Below are 17,710 nucleotides of genomic sequence, written 5' to 3' on the forward strand. Positions count from 1 at the left end.
AGGGTACGATCGTCTCGAATTACTAAATACAGAATATTACTTTTATGAAAGAATTATTTTGAGTTAGCGAGCAAAAAATGATGCGATTTATAGTAAAATATAAAACAAATTATGATATTAACACGTATAATAACATAATAATAGGTGCGATAATGTCAAATACAATAGTATGAGCAAAAGGATGAAATAAAAACAAGGTTAATAAAATATAAAACAAACGCGTAAGGAAAATGAAATAAGCGAATACATAAATGAATAAATATAAGACAATGACAAAATAAAAATGACAATGATAATGAAAACGATAATGTTAATAATATTGATAATAATAAAAATAGTGATAAAAGGATAATAATAATAATAATAATAATAATAATAATAATAATAATAATAATATGAAATAGTGGGGAACATATATATGTAAAATATATAATACTAGATTAAAAATATATACGATATTTATTGAAAACAGTAATAATATATAAAAAATAACTAATAATAACGATACATAAATATATATACATATATGTATTAAAATATATACGTAATAATAGAAATAAAAATATATATGTAGTAAAAACAATATATACATAATATATACATACTAGAAATAATAATAGTATCGAGTATGAAAAGCATATATCTAATATAGACGAAAATACAGGCATAATATAGTATTGAAAGTATTTACATGGGATAATATAAAGAATGTATGAATAATGTGATATTGAAGATATATACATAAAATATAATATATATACATGATATATATACGAAATATATACATAATATAGTTATTAAAATATATATACACAATATAGTATTAAGAATATACACAACATGTACGGTATTAAAATATAGTATTAAAAAACCTAATACATACATATAAGTATTGATAAAAACGCTAATACTAATAATAGTAATAGTAAAATGCTAATAAATAATAGATATAGTATAATAATGAAAATATAAATAGATAAGAAACATAATAGATGAGCAGGGCGAAACCAGTAAGGTGCATGGGCCCTACTTCTTAAAAGGAAAATTTTCATTGAGGCCCTTTAGATTTTTTTAAAATTTTAAATTAGTAAATATAAAATTACACTTTGGTCCCCCCTAAAATTATAAAAATTTAATTTAATCCTTTAAAAATTATAAATATATAGACTATAAAAATTAAAATTTCATTCGGCCCCCCAAAAAAATTGTTCGGCTTCGTCCCTCAGAGATGAGTAATAAGAAAATGAAAATATAATAATAGTCATAATACAATGGTAATAGTAATTACAAAGATGATTATAATAATAACAATAATATTAAAGTAAGGTAAATAATAATACTATATATATAAATATACATATATACGTATATAATAGAAATACACACTACTATATAATAATAATAATAATAATAATAATAATAATAATAATAATAATAATAATAGAAGTGATAATAATAATGGCATTAGAATAAAATAAATATAAATGCAAATATAATAATATAAATAATGTAATAAAACAATCAAAAGTAATAGAAAGGACATAATTGAATCTGAAAACAAAATTCTGGGGCGAATCCGTAATAAATAAAAGAAGAGGGGATTAATTCGCACACGCAAACGACCAGGAAGGACTAAAATGGGTAATAACTCTTTGTCCCAAAACGCGCAGCTTCAAAAGGACTAAATTGGCAAAGAAATAAAATTTCTGGGCATAAATTAAAAGTAAAAAAAAAACGAAATTTAAAAGCAAAAAAATACGGAAGGGTTGAACGCGCAAATAGCCTTTCTGTCGAAAAAACACGCGGATCCTTAGTGGAGAGAGTTGGGTCCTCGGGTCGGCGCCTAAATGGTGCCATTTTGGCGTTTAACCCCCTCAAATGAAACGACGTCGTTTTTGTGGGGCTATAAAAGGCCAAAGATTTTGAAAAAAAATAATCATCTCTCTTCTGTGAAACAAAAAAAACTCAGCCCTCTCTTCCCCTCTCTGGGTAAACCCAGTAGCTGGCCAAATGGGATCGTCGGACTGTCGCAAGGTCGCCGTCGGACGCCGGTGGCAGGAACTCCAAAAAGGTACCCTTTTTTTATTTTTATTTTGTGCTTTTTATGAGCCTTTGATATGTGTATATATGGGTAGGGTTAGATTCAAAAAATAGAATGAAAAGAAAAAAGAAAAAAAATAAAATAAATAAGATCACCTTAGGTTTTTTGGTTTTTGATTTTGATATTTAGAGTCTCCGATCTGGGATTATTCTCCTGATTTGTTATTACTGAGATCACTGCTTTTGTATGTATTTAGATCTAAAAAAGTTGTCAAGTGTTTTTGTATTTGCTAAAAAATGCCAAATCGTTCAATACATTTTCGCTTGACTTTTATAGCCATTTACAAGCCTTTGTTTATTACTAATTGTCTTTTCTTCATCTACTCTGCAGGTGAAAGTGGAGGGCGGAGGATGTGACATGGAGGTGGCAGCAGAGGCGGTGGCTAGGCTTTGACAGTGGCTAGGGTTTATTTCTTTTTTTTTTTTTTTGTATGTTAAGGTCTTGGGTCGGTTTAGTGGGCTTAGGGTTGTTGGGTTTGTGTTTTGGGCTAGGTTTATTTAGAGTTTAGTTTGGGGTTATTTGGGTTTAGGGTTTTGTTTTAGCCCAGGCATAATTTGGGGTTTACACATGCAATAGATTCAAAAATAAAAATAAAAAGAGCAATAAAGGCAGGAAGTGAAAAAAAATGCAAAAATCCTTTGAAAAGCTTTGTATCTCTTTTTTTTTTTTTTAGTATTGATTGTGTGTTCCCCCCTCCCCTTTTACATTAGTTTTTGGTGGCTTTATATAACCGAGGCATTACATGTGATTTTCGTCCTTGCTACTGTTCAATCCCTGCTTTGTATTGTTTCTGCCTCTGTTCTGTATGGTTTTGCTTCTGTTTTGCCTCTGTCTCTTTGCTATTTTGGTCTTCTTTGCAGGTTCGTGAGGCGCAGGCGATGGGACGGGGCGGGTTAGGCGCCCGAGGATGAGCGGCGCACATGGGATCCTCTAGGGTTTCGTTTCTAAGTTGGCTTTAGGTTTTGGGCTTTTAGAATTTGGGTTTGTATTGGGTTTGTTTATTATTATTTGGGCTTGTTGGGCCCGGGCAAATTTGGGCCCGTACAACTAATTTTATATTTTTTTATATTTTTATAATTTTCTTACTAACTTTATAAAATTTATAATTCTTTTCTATATTTATATATATTTTTATGAATTTTATAAGATTTACAATTTTTTTTGTAATTTTTTTGCAATTTTATAATTTTTAAATAAAATTTAGTAATTTTTATAACTTTTGTTGATTTTTATTTTTTTTTATCAATTTTGCCACATGTCACGCCATGGTTGTAGCACATGGTCACATTAATTGAAAAAAATTAGAGATAATTAGCTTTAACGGTCGAAAGACCTCTTTAATACATTTTACAATTCAATTACCGAAAAAATTAAGAGCTTAATTATTCTTTTAAAAAATTGAAAACCCTCTTAATGCATTTTGAAAGTTTAAATTTCCAATTGAGTGAAAAAAACAGAAATTTAATTTTTTTTCAAAAAAGTTTGAAAATATTTTACAACCTATACCTATAAATTTTTTGGTAGAAAAATAGATTTATATATTTTAAATATTATTCCATCAAATATTTAATATAGAATGACATCATTTATACGATTATGTTATTTTAAGAAATTCGCTAAAACATTTTAAAGTTTAATCTCAATTTAAAATCCCAATCATAGTTTAAGGACTTATTGTGAAATTAACCCTTAAATATTGGCCACATTTTTTTCGATTATTTCAATGCAAGAAAGCGTAAACCGCCGTGGAAATATAAACCAACAGAGCCGAAGAAACCAGCGCAACCAGCGCCGCCGCCGCATGAACCGAAGATTTGCTCCCACAAGACAACATCCCCAACCGTATCTCAATCACATTCACCATCGACAGCATCAAAAACAAACACCCCATGACGGACCCGACAGCGGAGCCCATCATCCCGAACCTCAAAACTTTAAGGTTAATGTGCGCCCTGAACGCTTCGTCGACGTCTTTACTGTTCAACAAATTGATGGCCAGTTTCAGTCCTTGCGCCACCAACGACGAGAAAAGGAAGAAGCTGAAAGAGACGACTTCGAAGACCAAGAGCTTTTTCGCGACATCGACGCCGGCGTCGCATGGTGCTCGGTTCTCGAGACTGTGTTGACCTGGGGTTGTCAAAGAAAGGCCAACGAAAACAGCTACGGTGAAGAGGGAGTTGACGTTGACTAGACCGTCTAAGGCGGTAACGTGGACGCTTGTTTTTGATGATGATGATGAAGAAGAAGGCGTGGACGTTAGTCTTCTGGACTGGACCGCCGGGTTACCCTCGTTGTTTCGGTGGTCCCTGTGGTGGTGGTGCTGGTTGGACCTGGAAAACAAATGAATTTACAGTGTTGAAGTTCCTAAAAAGGATTAAAAAAAATGGAAGTTTACGATGAAATATTGAAAAGGAAAGGCGATGAAAAGGAAAGTTTACTCCTCGTTCATTATTGATCAATCGTGGAAGATTTTGGGTTCTGTTGTTTGAAGGGTTTATGGTTGTTGGTACAGAGATGGCCCCAAGGTAGACCCCAGGATTATGTAACATATTTTCTGTTTGTTTACGAAGAAATTTGGGTGAGAAAAAGACAGATGCTTTGCTTTACATTTGCTTTTGGATATTTTCCTTTTGGACCAAGGTAGATTGTTGGAAGAAAGTTGAAAACTCTGAATAAATTATAAAAAATATAAAAATTATTAAAAAATTCATATATTTAATTTTATTATTATAATTTATAATTTATAAATAAATATAAGGCAACATTAATACTCGATAACTTCAGAAATTTCTTTTTATCTATATTAATTTTTGACAATTTTTCTAATTTAATCTTTAAATTTAAATTTTTTAAGATATAATGATGTTAAATTTTTTGATTTAGTCCTTTTACCATACTCAAATTACTCAAATTTAAAATTTAATCCTGAGAGGTAATTTAATTTAATCTTTCTATTTTTATAATAGTACAAATAATTAACATCATTAAATATTCTTGATAGAATATTAATGTAAAATTTTCCTTAAAATACCCATAACCAAAATAAAAAATCATGTACTTGAGTTAAAATATTTTTAATAAAATACATATTAATCAAACACTAGAAAGTTACACACATATGCATACCATTAATTGCAGTCAAAGCATTTCCTTTCTCAATATTTGCTAAGCTACTCAAACAAATGCAATTTGCATAAACTTGTTATCTTCATTCTTGTTCACTTATTCAAGTAACAAATAATTATGCAGCAAATTAGGGTTCATTGTTTATTTCAAAACAAAGAAACAAAGTGTAAAACACAATTAAAATAAGATAATTAATCAAAATTTCCAAGCACAAAAGATTGGATTGAGACAAGGAAAAATTAAATTTGGGGTTAATAAATAAATCTCCTGCTATTAGAAGGTGCCTATGCACAAACAAATCCACAGAACTATGAAGTAATACGATCCGGCGAAAGAATATTCGGCATATGCAATTACTCAAGCAATGGGGCATCTCCTTCCCCTAATGAAACCAATGATACCTTTACAGCAGCACTACTTGGAGAAACCGGCCCCTCTGGACTGAGCCCGGCACGAACTAGAGAGTCGAAGATGTTTATGCAAAGATCAAATTTGAAGCTCTTAAAGCATTACAACTATTCGAACTTACTTCCCTGATGGACCTAATGAGATGCCAGTAAGGACCGAGTTCGTAGCAAATGCCATAAATGGGAGGTTTATAGGAGTGCTGCCCTCCAACTGGCTCAGTAATTGTCAATGCCCCTAAAGATGCAACAAAACAATAAAATGATCCACATACATGCATACATGCATGATCGATCACTTGGAAGTAATACTGAGGATCAGAGAAGTACTTGCTTATCTGTTAATTGAAGCAGACCAACTACTCGGGAGATTTACTTCAATAGTTTTACCTCAGAATTTTGTTGAGCTATCCGAATCGCTAAATTGGTATTGTTAGGATTTAAAGGAAAAAGAAATTGTAAATCGCTACACTCGTGTTTGCCTATATGAAGCAAGTAAAATACTAGAATTGTAATGCATTTGCTAAAATGATGCACAAGAAAGATATTTGATAGAATGGTTAGCTACCAACCTAATCCTCCTCGACTCAGTCCAGAACCAACACTGTAAAATGCATTCCCGAAAGGGTTGGATGGGGGATTTAGTGGTGGTCCCGACACCTTGGAAGGGGTCCTAGATTATCATTCATCTCTGTTACAAGCATGCACATTGCTATACAAGAACTTAAAAAGAAAACTGCCAAAACCAATAACTGAATCTATCGAATGCAGAAACTCTTAACATATGGAAGGCTAACTCATCGACAGTTCAAGCATGGCATATAGTATATTTAGAGCTCAAAAAGGCTAACAAATACATATTGCTATAAAAAAGAGGCTAATATATACATATTGCTATCACCCTATGAAGGGCAAACAAACATGCACATCGAATGCAAGAGAGATACGGCATGCAGGCCAACCCCCACATGTGAAATGAGAAAAAAATTTCTAATAGAGCTCCAATACCAATCCAATACAAGCGCATTCTTGGAAAACAGTGACATTTTTAGGTTTTATGTTGACCAATAATAAACGAGATACTAAACGAGATGCCAAACGTCTTTCGTCAACACTTCCAAAACAAGAAGATACAAGATTGGGGGTCATGTTATTCGACGTAGAATTAACCTATTACGTTTCACTGATTGATCTTCACTTCAGTTCTACACATTGCCTGGTAAACCTAAAAAGTTCAACATCAATAACCAATGCTCAAGCAATCATACATGCTTTAAAACAAGGTTTCAGCTATAATTACTCACTTAGTTCAGTCACAAGCATAACACCAACTCAAGATGATTACATTCATCGGGTATGAAATCCATGAATCCCTCATCTTCAAACGGAGTTAAATTTCCCGAGAGAAAACAGTGTTAAAGTGTTGAAACGAAGGCACTTACCGCTATGTTTATCATTATGAGACTTCAGAATGAGATGCTCCAAGGATGGAGTGAACTTAGGTCTAAACTCCTGGAGACAACATTATTGAAAGGAACAACCATGAATCTCCAAAAAAATTAGTCTTCATGGATGGTAAAATGGGCATGAATGATATCATGGCCATATAAAAAAAAGCCTAAAAACATATAATTATGAGTGATAAGGGCAGTGGAATTTTCGTTTCCCTCATTCAAAAATTCAGAGTGAAAAGTGATAAAGAGTTCAAGCCATTTCCGACTCGGAATAGATTGAAGCATGATAGTTACCACCTCTCAGAAGATGGGTACCTGAACCAATTGAACAAGCTCCTGGTTCCAATCCAGGTGTTTCTTCCTTGGTAGCTGATACATTCAACAGCTTCTTTTTATACCTTGGATTCATCGGATAGGTATTTAACGGTAAACCAAAATACCTATATGTTTTGAGAAATTGAAATTCATCTTTTTATACCTTTTCAAATGTAGCACTATACTGATCTTAACTGTCATGCAAAGAGCATGCATTTCATTATCACAAGTTATATAACATATCAAATCTTTCACTCAAAGATGAGCTATTTATTGATGCATTCAATTAATATCTTATAAGCCTTTATGCAGGAAAAATTTAGAGAGACCTACCTCCTTGTATCTATTTTGTGCTAAAAAACAATATGCCAAATGTCCTAACAACAAAAATCGCAAAAGGTACTTCTAAGCATGCATGCCTACAAACAAGGGGAAGGGAAGGGGGGTGGCGAACAACAATGGTGCAGGTCAGTTGGGTTACCCGCCTGGTCATGGATATCATATTGAATTGTTATAAGTTGCCATATCTATTTACCCTATGTTACATTGACTCTTCATTCTCCCTATAGTATCAGAGTATATAATTGCCTACCAATGAGATTACATATAAAAAAATCGGTCTGGAGTCATATTTTAGTTCTTTCAAGCAAAATAAAACCAAGTTACATTGCGATATCAGCCACATTCACCAAGCACGGGCAAAGAATTTACCTACATGAAACTTCTCCTTAATGTCAATGAAGAAACTCTTGCACAACACAACAGTATATAAACCTGATACATGTACATCTTACAAAGAACAATTGACTCAAACGGACAATAGGTCTTATAAGGTTGGAATATGAAAAGAAACTGAAAATCAAACACGAAGGATTAGTGTATTAGGAATCTAAGGACATTGATTTTAGATTCTGACCATAGAAGTTCCTTACTTCCTTTAACATCATTCAATGAGCTTCAAATGATCATAATGGTTCAAAGCTAGCAAAATGGTTTAACTTCATCTCCACGAACAAAAGCAAGACATCATACCTAACTTTCATCCTATTTATCTTAAGATGCAAGCAGTTTGCGAATATTGGTGCAATGAGGAAAGGACCAATATGCATACTACTTATTATAGTAGATATTATGAACAGAACTTTAGTTAATAAACAGAATATATACTTGGGTTTAAAATTCGTGTTAATTTTTCTATTTCTATTCTCTAGTGAAGGAAATATCTTCAACCCCACAAATTCATGATCAAACATTAATAATGGAACTCTAAGGTTACATGCTCGTAGCCACTCCTTGTATTCACGATAATGACGATCAATCTATTTTTTAACATTTCACTAAAGGAATCGGAGCTGAATAAGAAAGAATCACCTGCTAGCTATTGCAGCAAATAAACACCAGGAGAGACATGTACAAATCACATGACAACGATAGAGAGCACGCTTGTATGCATCCATGACCATGTATGAATGGCTACAAACGTGCTCTCTCTCGTTGTCAATTGATAATGTATCATATCTTTTAAGTAAACTAATCTCTGCAAACAGGAAAAAAGTAAATAATAAGAATATACTGCCTAGAAGCTATACTTAGTAGAAAAATACTCTAATCATAATGGATTGCTTACCATAGAATATGATAAATTCTGTTGCCATTACCCCAATGCAATAGAAATACATCCATAACTCGTGATTCCAACCATCCTGAAAAAATTGAAGATAAATGTAAAAAAAAACAAATCATGTACTAACATGAAAAAACTGTTCAAAACAACATTATCCTTTATGCACATATCTAAATTGCAGTAGAGAATTTTATCGCGGATTTCGTTGAGGTAACGTGTCGCTACTGTCGTGGTCGCAGACTTTTTTGTTCAAAAATCACATTTTCTTCGAAAAAAAATTATTTATTCATTTTAGAACCATTGTGTTATTATAATATGTAATGGTTTTATATGAGTTTTAATTTCTTTATAAAAATTAAAAAAAGAATAGTTTTATGCATGATATAGTATTGTTTCACCTACATGTGTTTATGATGCAAAACACTCGCATAATCACGAATGTTACATTCCAATTGCAGTATTTTTTAATCCAAAATCATCTTTTGAAATTTAAGTTCCCAAACACAACCTAAGAAATTCATAACCAGTGTTGTCAAGGTGTGCGCCTTGTGCCTTAGCATTATTCAACCAAAACGCCTCAGACCCTTCAAGGCGAGGCCCATTTGATCAGTGCACCTAGGCGCACTTTTTATAAGGCGATAAGTATAAAAAAACCCCGCATGATTGAATTTCTCTTTAATTTCTTTTATTTTTCACTTATTTTCATTAGATATAGCTTTACCAGTAAGAAAAAGATAATATCAAACTCTACATTTCTCAATATTTGAGCATTCAACAACATTGACCATAAGGAAATCATGCATATTGACCAATAAATTGCAGACCACACTTTGGAGTTTATATCTTTATCTTTATATATTATATATACACACAAACACTTACAAAAACTCACACATATGCATATTGCCCTTCACTTCACTCAGGCTAACGCTTTTTGTAGCGCCTTGCACCTGAGGCAATATAAGGATGCCAGCGCCCAAAATGCACCTTGCGCCCTTGACAACACTGTTCATAACCACAACAGCGCAACTGTATGGAACATTCAATATACTATGATCTTAACAGCAACATTAGTACTATGGACAGTATATACATGTATATACATACATATATATATATATGTCCATTCAAAAAGATAAAAGAAACATAACTTTGTGAGCATTAAACAGTGAAGTAATATCACATGCAATGAAAGATGATAACTTCGATTTAAGTCGCTAATCCTAGACAATCCTAGCAATATAATATTTATATGTATAGATATTTCAATGTAAATGGAGCAAATTGTTCACCAAAAACTCGCCGAAGATTCTGTAATCTTCCTAGCTGGCTGGACAAGTAAGAAGAAAGAGGGGAACTTATATATATGTGATGATCATGCATATTATAAAGCCTTAAGAATTAAAGACAAAATGTCAAACACCTTATGATCTTCCATATTTTTTAACTAACTCAAAAGTCAATAAGAAAATTTTATTGGATTTTAACACTAGTTCAAGAGCTGAATTTACTAAATAAAAGCTTAGAGAAGAGAAGAAATCAAGGGTTTGTTTCAAGCTTCAATAAACTAAAAATTTTCCAGGATTTGTATTTTTTTTCTTAATATTTCCCAGTAAACAAACAGAACTAAAATTTCTAGAAGAGAACAAAGGTCAGCTTATCCTTACTCAAAGCCAAAAAAGACTTATATTGAAATCGAAAGCACAAAGAATTCAAAAATGCTAGAAAAAATAGCAATAAACGACCCTAACATTAAAATTCAATAGAAAAATAGGGCATTAAAGTTCAGATAAAAAACATTTATAAAAGAACAACCTTGAAGCCTAATTCCCAGATCCAGACCAAATTTATCAACCATTAAAAAAACCTAAAAAAAAGGTTTCATATTAAAGCACAAATAAAACCCAGAAAAAATGGAGAAAAAAAGAAGATTAAACATAAAGCACCCACTTGGCCACTTGCACTTGCACGAATAATTTTTTTTCTTTTTTTGCATAATTAGATGATTTTGAAGGTACAGTTCTGGAAATCCGCATCTTTGTCTGGGATCAAGATAAACGTAGTTTGATCAACAGTCCATATATTGACACGTAGCTCATCGGTACAAATGTACGATTCATGATTTACTCGTGATGATAATGATAAGATTTAATGAAGATCAAAACCACAAAAAAGTACAAGACCAAATTAGATCTTTTCGCTGTTGTATAAAATGTACTGAATTGTGTTACCGCGAGTTTATAGCGCGTGATGTAAACGTATGGTGTAAAAGGAGGTTAAAAGGGTCATTTTATGAGATTGGTGAGAAGTCAAATGTGGATGTGAGGGAACGTGATGGTGAGTGCGGTGGGGGCTGAAAATAAGTTGTCCTCTTAAAGTTGAATTCCTTTTTTTCGTCTCGGGATGGATTTACTAAATTGCCCCCAAGTTGGTCGGATCACATTGATATTTTTATGTAAAGGGTAAGGTTAATAAATTATTAGTAAATTTTTGTTTTGATCAGTCAATTTTAAAAAATTATAAAGTGACCACTAGATAATTTGAAAGTTTGAATTTAAGTTATTGGACTATTATAGTTTTTTTTTAAAAGTCCAACTAGTAAGCTTCAATAGATGGTTTGATAACTTATACGATGAATCAATACACATTGATGAGTAGAAGAAGATACTTTAGATCTAAATTGATCTGATGATCAATATCGAAGATCATAAAAGAAAGTAATTTGAATTTTGGTTCGTAGATTCGTGATATTTATAACTGTTTTATGAAAAAATTAAATTGTAAAAGAGAAGGGGAAATAGAGCTTTTTGTTGGTACATGTTGTACAATCAGAGAAGGTTATACAACAATTATTTTAATAATTAAGTGACTTAAATGAAAACTTTTGAACAGTCTAATAATTATTTTGTAACTTTTTGAAGTTAAGTGACCAAAATATAAAATTACTAATAATTTAGTCACCTTGAGTGTAGTTTACCCTTATCTAAATATTATATATATTTTTTTCGAATATGGATTCTACAGATTATTAATAAAAATGTGTATTTTTGTGTTAAAATATTTGGAAGGTCCTTGTATTATGGGAGTTGATATAAAATAGTCCTTTTATTCTTAAATAGTACTTTTATTATTAAATAGATCAATTTAGTCTCTATATTATTAAAAATAATTAAATAAGTCTAAATTATAATAAAGTTAATATTTACTATATAAAATATCTTAAAATTATTATTTTTCAATTACAGTTGAATTTCAAACAAAAATTCTATTTAAAAACCATAAAAATTATAAAATATTAACTTTATTAAATAATATATGATATTTTCTTAAAAAATAACTCTATTTAAATTTGATCTTATTTCAATACAAGTCTTTTGCTACTATTTCAAAACAAAAGGTTACCTCGAAAGGGGTCACGCTAGAAATCCTTGGAATGGAGGATTGCCCTGGATTTGTAGGATTTGAACCATACATAAATGCTAGAAAGTGCAGAATTTAAATAATTAGCTCTAGAATTTATGTTAATTATATAATATGTATGCCAACATTTGTTTGGAGAAGTGATTAGAGTTCCTGTTAGTGACTTAAATGATACGGGTTTAAATTTATCTATTCTCTCTCTTTTCTGTTTTTCAATATCATATTGATAATAATTGACGAAGTTATAAATTATTTACTCTCAGTCTAACACTTTTAAAATTTAATAAATTAAACTCCAATTTACAATATTATTAAATTTGAGTATATGAAATTTTAATATTCAAATACTGTGGCTAATGTCACTTGGATCATAAATTGGTATCCAAGCTTTTTATTAAATAAAAATTTTACTTCCTTTCCATTTAAAAAGAAATTCAAAGGTCTTATTTAAAATTAAAATCAAATTAATAACACATATTCATATCTAATAGAAGTTAATTGACAATGTTATCAGTTAAGCTTTAATTATTAAATTAAACAAGTAGGTGGACTAAATTTATGGAATTAAAAGTAGCAGGCTAAATGTTGAAGTTCTCAAAAGTACAGGAGCTGAAAGCATAATTACACCTAAATTATTAGAAGAATCATTTCTGGGAATTGCTAATTAGAGCAATAAGGAAACATCATAAAAAGAATCTATATTGTTGGTACAACAAGTTGCAAATTAATAATTTATAAAACCAATTAGCAAATACTTTACAAATAAAAGGCTCTTATCAACTTCATAGATTGTCAAACTCTGGGTGTATTATGTTTACCTCTCTTTTGTTTCTAAAAATGTACATGCAAATGTATTCTTTTACAAAATCAGGCTGTCTCCATTTTTTCATATTACGGAAGTTTTTGTAAAGTAAAGAAGCGAAAAAAAAAGAAAGGCTAGAGCTGAAATGGTTCGTTAATAAGGAACAAGCCTTGAAAGTCACCTCTTGTAAGTGGGTTCATAGTGTTCGATGTATCCCCTGAATCGAAATTAGTGGTTGGAATTGTGAACCATGAATTTTCAAGCATTTGAAGCCTTCCATCTTCTCTTAGTTTTGCAATTTCCTTTGATATGTCATGAGCCATAGTTGAACCCTTTGGAAATACATGCAATTTCTCATAGAGTTAAACACTAGAGCTAATATACTCACTTGCATATATATATATATATATATACACTCAGTTAGATCGATTTAGGTGTCAAGATTTGGATATCTCTATAAGCACTTATAGATATCTCAAAGTATTGTATTTTAGAAGTCTGTTTCTTCTAGAATCTAAAGACTTCCTCCCAACATGTAAAACAAATCAAAGATCATGGGATTTCTCCAAATCAATGCTTAGATTCTACTTTGGTCATTAAACTTCAAAATATTTTAACGGAGTCTTTAAGGTATCATAAATCAAAATTTAACTATCCATTCAAATTTGAAATAAAGTATATCTAAAACACATGGACATTATGTTTAGACTTAACATGTTAAAAAACATACAAAGTTAATAAAATTTAGGAAAATTATTATTATTTTTTCTAACATGGCACATACAATCTGTCTATGCAATAGATGCATCCTTATTTATAGATTTGAGTTGATATTTAATGTCCAAGTTAACAAATAGATAAAATAATGACTTAATTCATACAATATTTTATACTGCAATTAACCTTATGTACTTTTTATTGGGCAAGAAAAGATAAGTGTATTCCAATTATATATGTATGTATGTGTAGAATTTATGAGGAGTATAATTGATAACTTACAAAGCCAAGGCCATTGGTGGTAGGCATGACGGGGCCGATCATGGAATAACGTGCTGGATATTTTTCTAGGAAGATCTTGATGTATGGGATCTCATCAATTATTGCAGAGACACCACCATTTTTGCTACCTTTCGGTAAAGCGTTTGCATATTCTTCGGGTGAAGTAAGCCATATAGATGTTGAACTAGAATTCTGGAAATTTAGATAGCCAACAACTTCTTGAGTAACAGGACCTGTTCGGTGTCCTATGTTGCTCAACTTGGAGTTGAATTCAATCTGTCGGACCGTCATTGACGTCAAAGTGGCGGTGTAATTCTATCCCAGTGAACACTACAAACACCCACAAAACAACCACTGATCTCGACAAGTTGCTCGGTAATTTCTCCCCTGCAAATTCACATTTTAACAGAAAACGTCAACCTTTTATTGATTAAGCTGCAAAAAATAAGAGGAAATTTTATGTTAGAATAATGAGTTAGAAGCGATGTTTTTAGGAAAAATCTACTCAATATTCAAAATTGCCATTGTTAAAAGTAGAGTAAAAGTATGAAGAAGATATTTATACTAGAAGTTGGAATGTATTTAGCTCTTTTTACTAAAAAAATGACAAATAAATCTCTATACGAAAGATTAAAGAGTAAATTAGTCATTTTATTAAAAAATTCATCAACTTTTACTATTAAAAACTGACCCTTATATGTTAGTATGCGATACACGACAAAATAAGTTTATTCTTTAATCTAATATAGGGTTGAGTAAAAACCAATAAAATAAAAAATCATCCCGAATAGAGATATTTGGATGATTAATGAAATGTAAGTTAAAAATTTGTGATTACCCTAAATTCTATTTTTATTTAATATATAATTAATTTTTTATTTTTATGATATAAAAATAAATATTTTATATTTAACTTAGTGAAAATAATTTAAAAGTTATTGAAAATTTATTATTTTTAAAAGTATTTATGAAAAAGATCATGAAATTTTGTCAAATAATATTTAAAAGTTATAAAATAAAGTTCATTTTATCAAAATAAGTCTAAAAATTAAAATAAAAATTAATATAAAAAAATGAGAAAGAAACTAAGCTGAAATGAATTATGACGGACTGTTCAAAAAAATTAATTTGCGGAGAAAATACAATCTAACCCCCTAGGGCGACCAAAAACAGAATTGGACCTAATCAGTGTAAAATGCTTGTGTGAGATGGTGCTTACAATGTGCAAAAACAAGGATGGAGAGAGAATGCAAACATCCTTCCAATTTGCCCATTTGATTGATGGGTTTGTTGTTCAACCAATGCAGGGCGTTCAATTAGCCAAATAACTAAAGCTGTCAACACATAAACTCCGACAATGGTAAGCCAAAGTCCCGGCGTAACTGGCTTCCAGAAAATCCTCAAGTTCCGGCTGTCCTTCGGAGTTAATTCCGAGTAACCATCCCGACCCCCATGTCCGTAAACGGAAAAGTAAAATCCAGGTACAATGATCTATTTGCAGTGATTGTTATATCCCCAACAGCAGCATCATACTTCTGTTTTTGTTTATCCAACACAAATCAAATAAAAGCAAGTTGCATTAACGACCTAGATAATGTTAAAGAACCATGCATACCTGGAGATATACTTCATAGACAAGATTATTGTTAGTCTCCCCACTGTTCTGGCTATTATCTTCGAAGGGTATAAATTCATACGACATTTGATAGTTCAAACCCGCCATTGCAGCTCTGAAAACATCTATACAGAAACCAGAGACAATGGTGAAGTTGGTTTGAAGATCATGGTCCACTTTCAGCAATTGAGGGAACCCATTTTTTAGTGTAACACCAATCCTTAGGATCTTACTGCTCATTTGCATCATTCGACCTTTGGGAATGGTTGAAATCCCACCAGGCCACATTATTGTTTCGAGGTCCTCATCAATGGTGGAGCTTGAAAACAAATGCCTTCCATGGGCAAACCCGTGTGATAATTTGTTGGTGAATTTGCCTGTAGGTGTCCAGAAACCCACCCTTCTTTCCCCCTCAATACCTAACACATTTACTATTTCGAAATTGACCATTTGAGTAATGAAGTTCATCAGTTGTAGCATACCAACTCCTTTGATTCTGTAATATTAGAAGACCTGAAACCAATGAATCCTTGCATCGATGAACGATCTATCAAATTGTGCAAGTGATTCATGCTCTTAGAAGTCACGATCCATGCATAACCATGGCTAACCTTTCCTAGCCTTTTCGCATGTACAAAAATACGAGATGCTAAGACAGGTTCAACATGCACAACGAATACCGAAGTTTCCATTGCTTTGAGCCTATGAAGTTCTTCGATGATTTGATCATCTTTAGATGAAGCTGCCATTGTGCTTTTATATGTAATTTGAAATTTTTTTTCTTCAAAGAAATTACCCCAGAACTTGCCATTATGATCATCTTCATGGATAAGGATAATGTTTTCCCATTTATGCAATTCAATGAAAGCAGCGATTCCTTTCACTTCAGAAAATGAACCAAATGGGGCTGAAATCGAGATTACTGGAATTTTGGTCTGATTTGCAAATTCAGCCAAAAACTTTGCTTCCAAAAGTTTGATTTTTGTGCACCTAGACGATCCCAACTTTGTCATTTTCCAAGAGGCTAAAAGCTAATAGGTATACGAAGGAAAGTTAAAACCAATTAGTTCTATTTTTTTTATAAAAAAATTAAAATAAATATTCTTTTATTTATAAACCTTTAAACACCAAACTGAAGGATATCATGCACTTCAACATGCTAGCAACTATGTCAAATAACCACTTGTTGAAAACTGATCAAGAACACTTTTATTATTCGGGAATTTACAGTACATTTTCTTTTATGAAAAAAACCACCCTAACTTAACTTACAAGCTTGTATTTATATCCTACTGCTAACTATCGTAACAAACTATCCCATGCAAACTAACTGTAACTAACCCTCTAACAACTTGCTTACTTCTCAACACTCCCTCTCACGTTGAGGGTTGATATAAGTCTTTAACCCCCTATTGGAACCCACCATTCTTTGAAAAGTCAAATGGGGTGGGCACCGAAAGTAGAAAGTAATATTGGTTGGCAAGTTGGGTTAAAGTTGGCATGGGATAATTGCAATTTTGGTCCCTAATTGTATAGGGACATTGCAAGTTGATCCTTGAACCTCAACTATAAATAGGCCTAACCATTTCTTACTTTCTTCATCCCATAATTGCCATTCTCTACTTAAGGCATTATTCTCTCTCTATTTGTAAATTTCACTTGTAATTTTTGGAGTGAAATATATTTGGTAGTGCCCGAGGACGTAGGCAAAATTTTTGAACCTCGTTAAAATTCTCGTGTTCTTTATTATTTGTTTTGCATATTTTGTGAATGTGATTGTAGTGATTTATTGTGCTATTAAATTACGATAGAGGATATTCGCTAGGAAAGACTTGGTATTTAAGTGATCT

The 17,710-nt window shown here is 31.6% G+C and overlaps 1 protein-coding gene and 1 long non-coding RNA gene across 12 annotated transcripts; one reads left to right on the forward strand and one right to left on the reverse strand.

Moving 5' to 3' along the window:
- The first annotated feature begins 1,889 nt into the window (after nt 1-1,889).
- On the forward strand, nt 1,890-3,200 carry LOC128295629 (uncharacterized). Its single transcript, XR_008286184.1, has 2 exons — nt 1,890-2,071; nt 2,432-3,200. It is a non-coding gene; the product is annotated as an uncharacterized LOC128295629 (long non-coding RNA).
- Nucleotides 3,201-3,666: 466 nt separating this feature from the next.
- LOC108457719 (uncharacterized) lies at nt 3,667-11,091 on the reverse strand. 11 transcript variants are annotated; one of them, XR_008285737.1, is made up of 7 exons: nt 10,692-10,966; nt 9,907-10,053; nt 9,028-9,103; nt 8,772-8,937; nt 7,074-7,143; nt 6,204-6,856; nt 5,290-6,113 (listed from the first exon to the last, which is right to left on the reverse strand). XR_008285737.1 is itself a non-coding variant. In XM_053030709.1 (5 exons), exons 3-5 carry the CDS (start codon nt 9,077-9,079, stop codon nt 3,822-3,824), a joined length of 828 nt encoding a protein of 275 aa, XP_052886669.1. In that variant the 5' UTR covers nt 9,080-9,103; nt 9,907-10,053; nt 10,975-11,091; the 3' UTR covers nt 3,667-3,821. The 11 variants fall into 11 exon arrangements, 10 of the variants coding, with proteins under 10 accessions (XP_052886669.1, XP_052886670.1, XP_052886667.1 ...); XM_053030709.1 differs by lacking the exons at nt 5,290-6,113; nt 6,204-6,856; nt 7,074-7,143; nt 10,692-10,966 and adding exons at nt 3,667-4,431; nt 10,975-11,091; XM_053030710.1 differs by lacking the exons at nt 5,290-6,113; nt 6,204-6,856; nt 7,074-7,143 and adding an exon at nt 3,667-4,431 and having other exon boundaries at nt 9,907-10,029; nt 10,840-10,972.
- Between the last annotated feature and the right edge of the window lie 6,619 nt (nt 11,092-17,710).

This window comes from Gossypium arboreum, chromosome 7, assembly GCF_025698485.1.
Source record: "Gossypium arboreum isolate Shixiya-1 chromosome 7, ASM2569848v2, whole genome shotgun sequence".
NCBI lineage: Eukaryota > Viridiplantae > Streptophyta > Magnoliopsida > Malvales > Malvaceae > Gossypium > Gossypium arboreum.

Coding starts and splice junctions, on each gene's coding strand:
- LOC108457719 (XM_053030709.1), bottom strand. CDS start 9,079: ATGTATTTCTATTGCATTGGGGTAATGGCAACAGAATTTATCATATTC. Junction 8,938..9,027: donor AGAATTTATCATATTCTATG/GTAAGCAATCCA, acceptor TCCTGTTTGCAG/AGATTAGTTTACTTAAAAGA. Junction 4,432..8,771: donor TTTGCTGCAATAGCTAGCAG/GTGATTCTTTCT, acceptor TTTGTTTTCCAG/GTCCAACCAGCACCACCACC.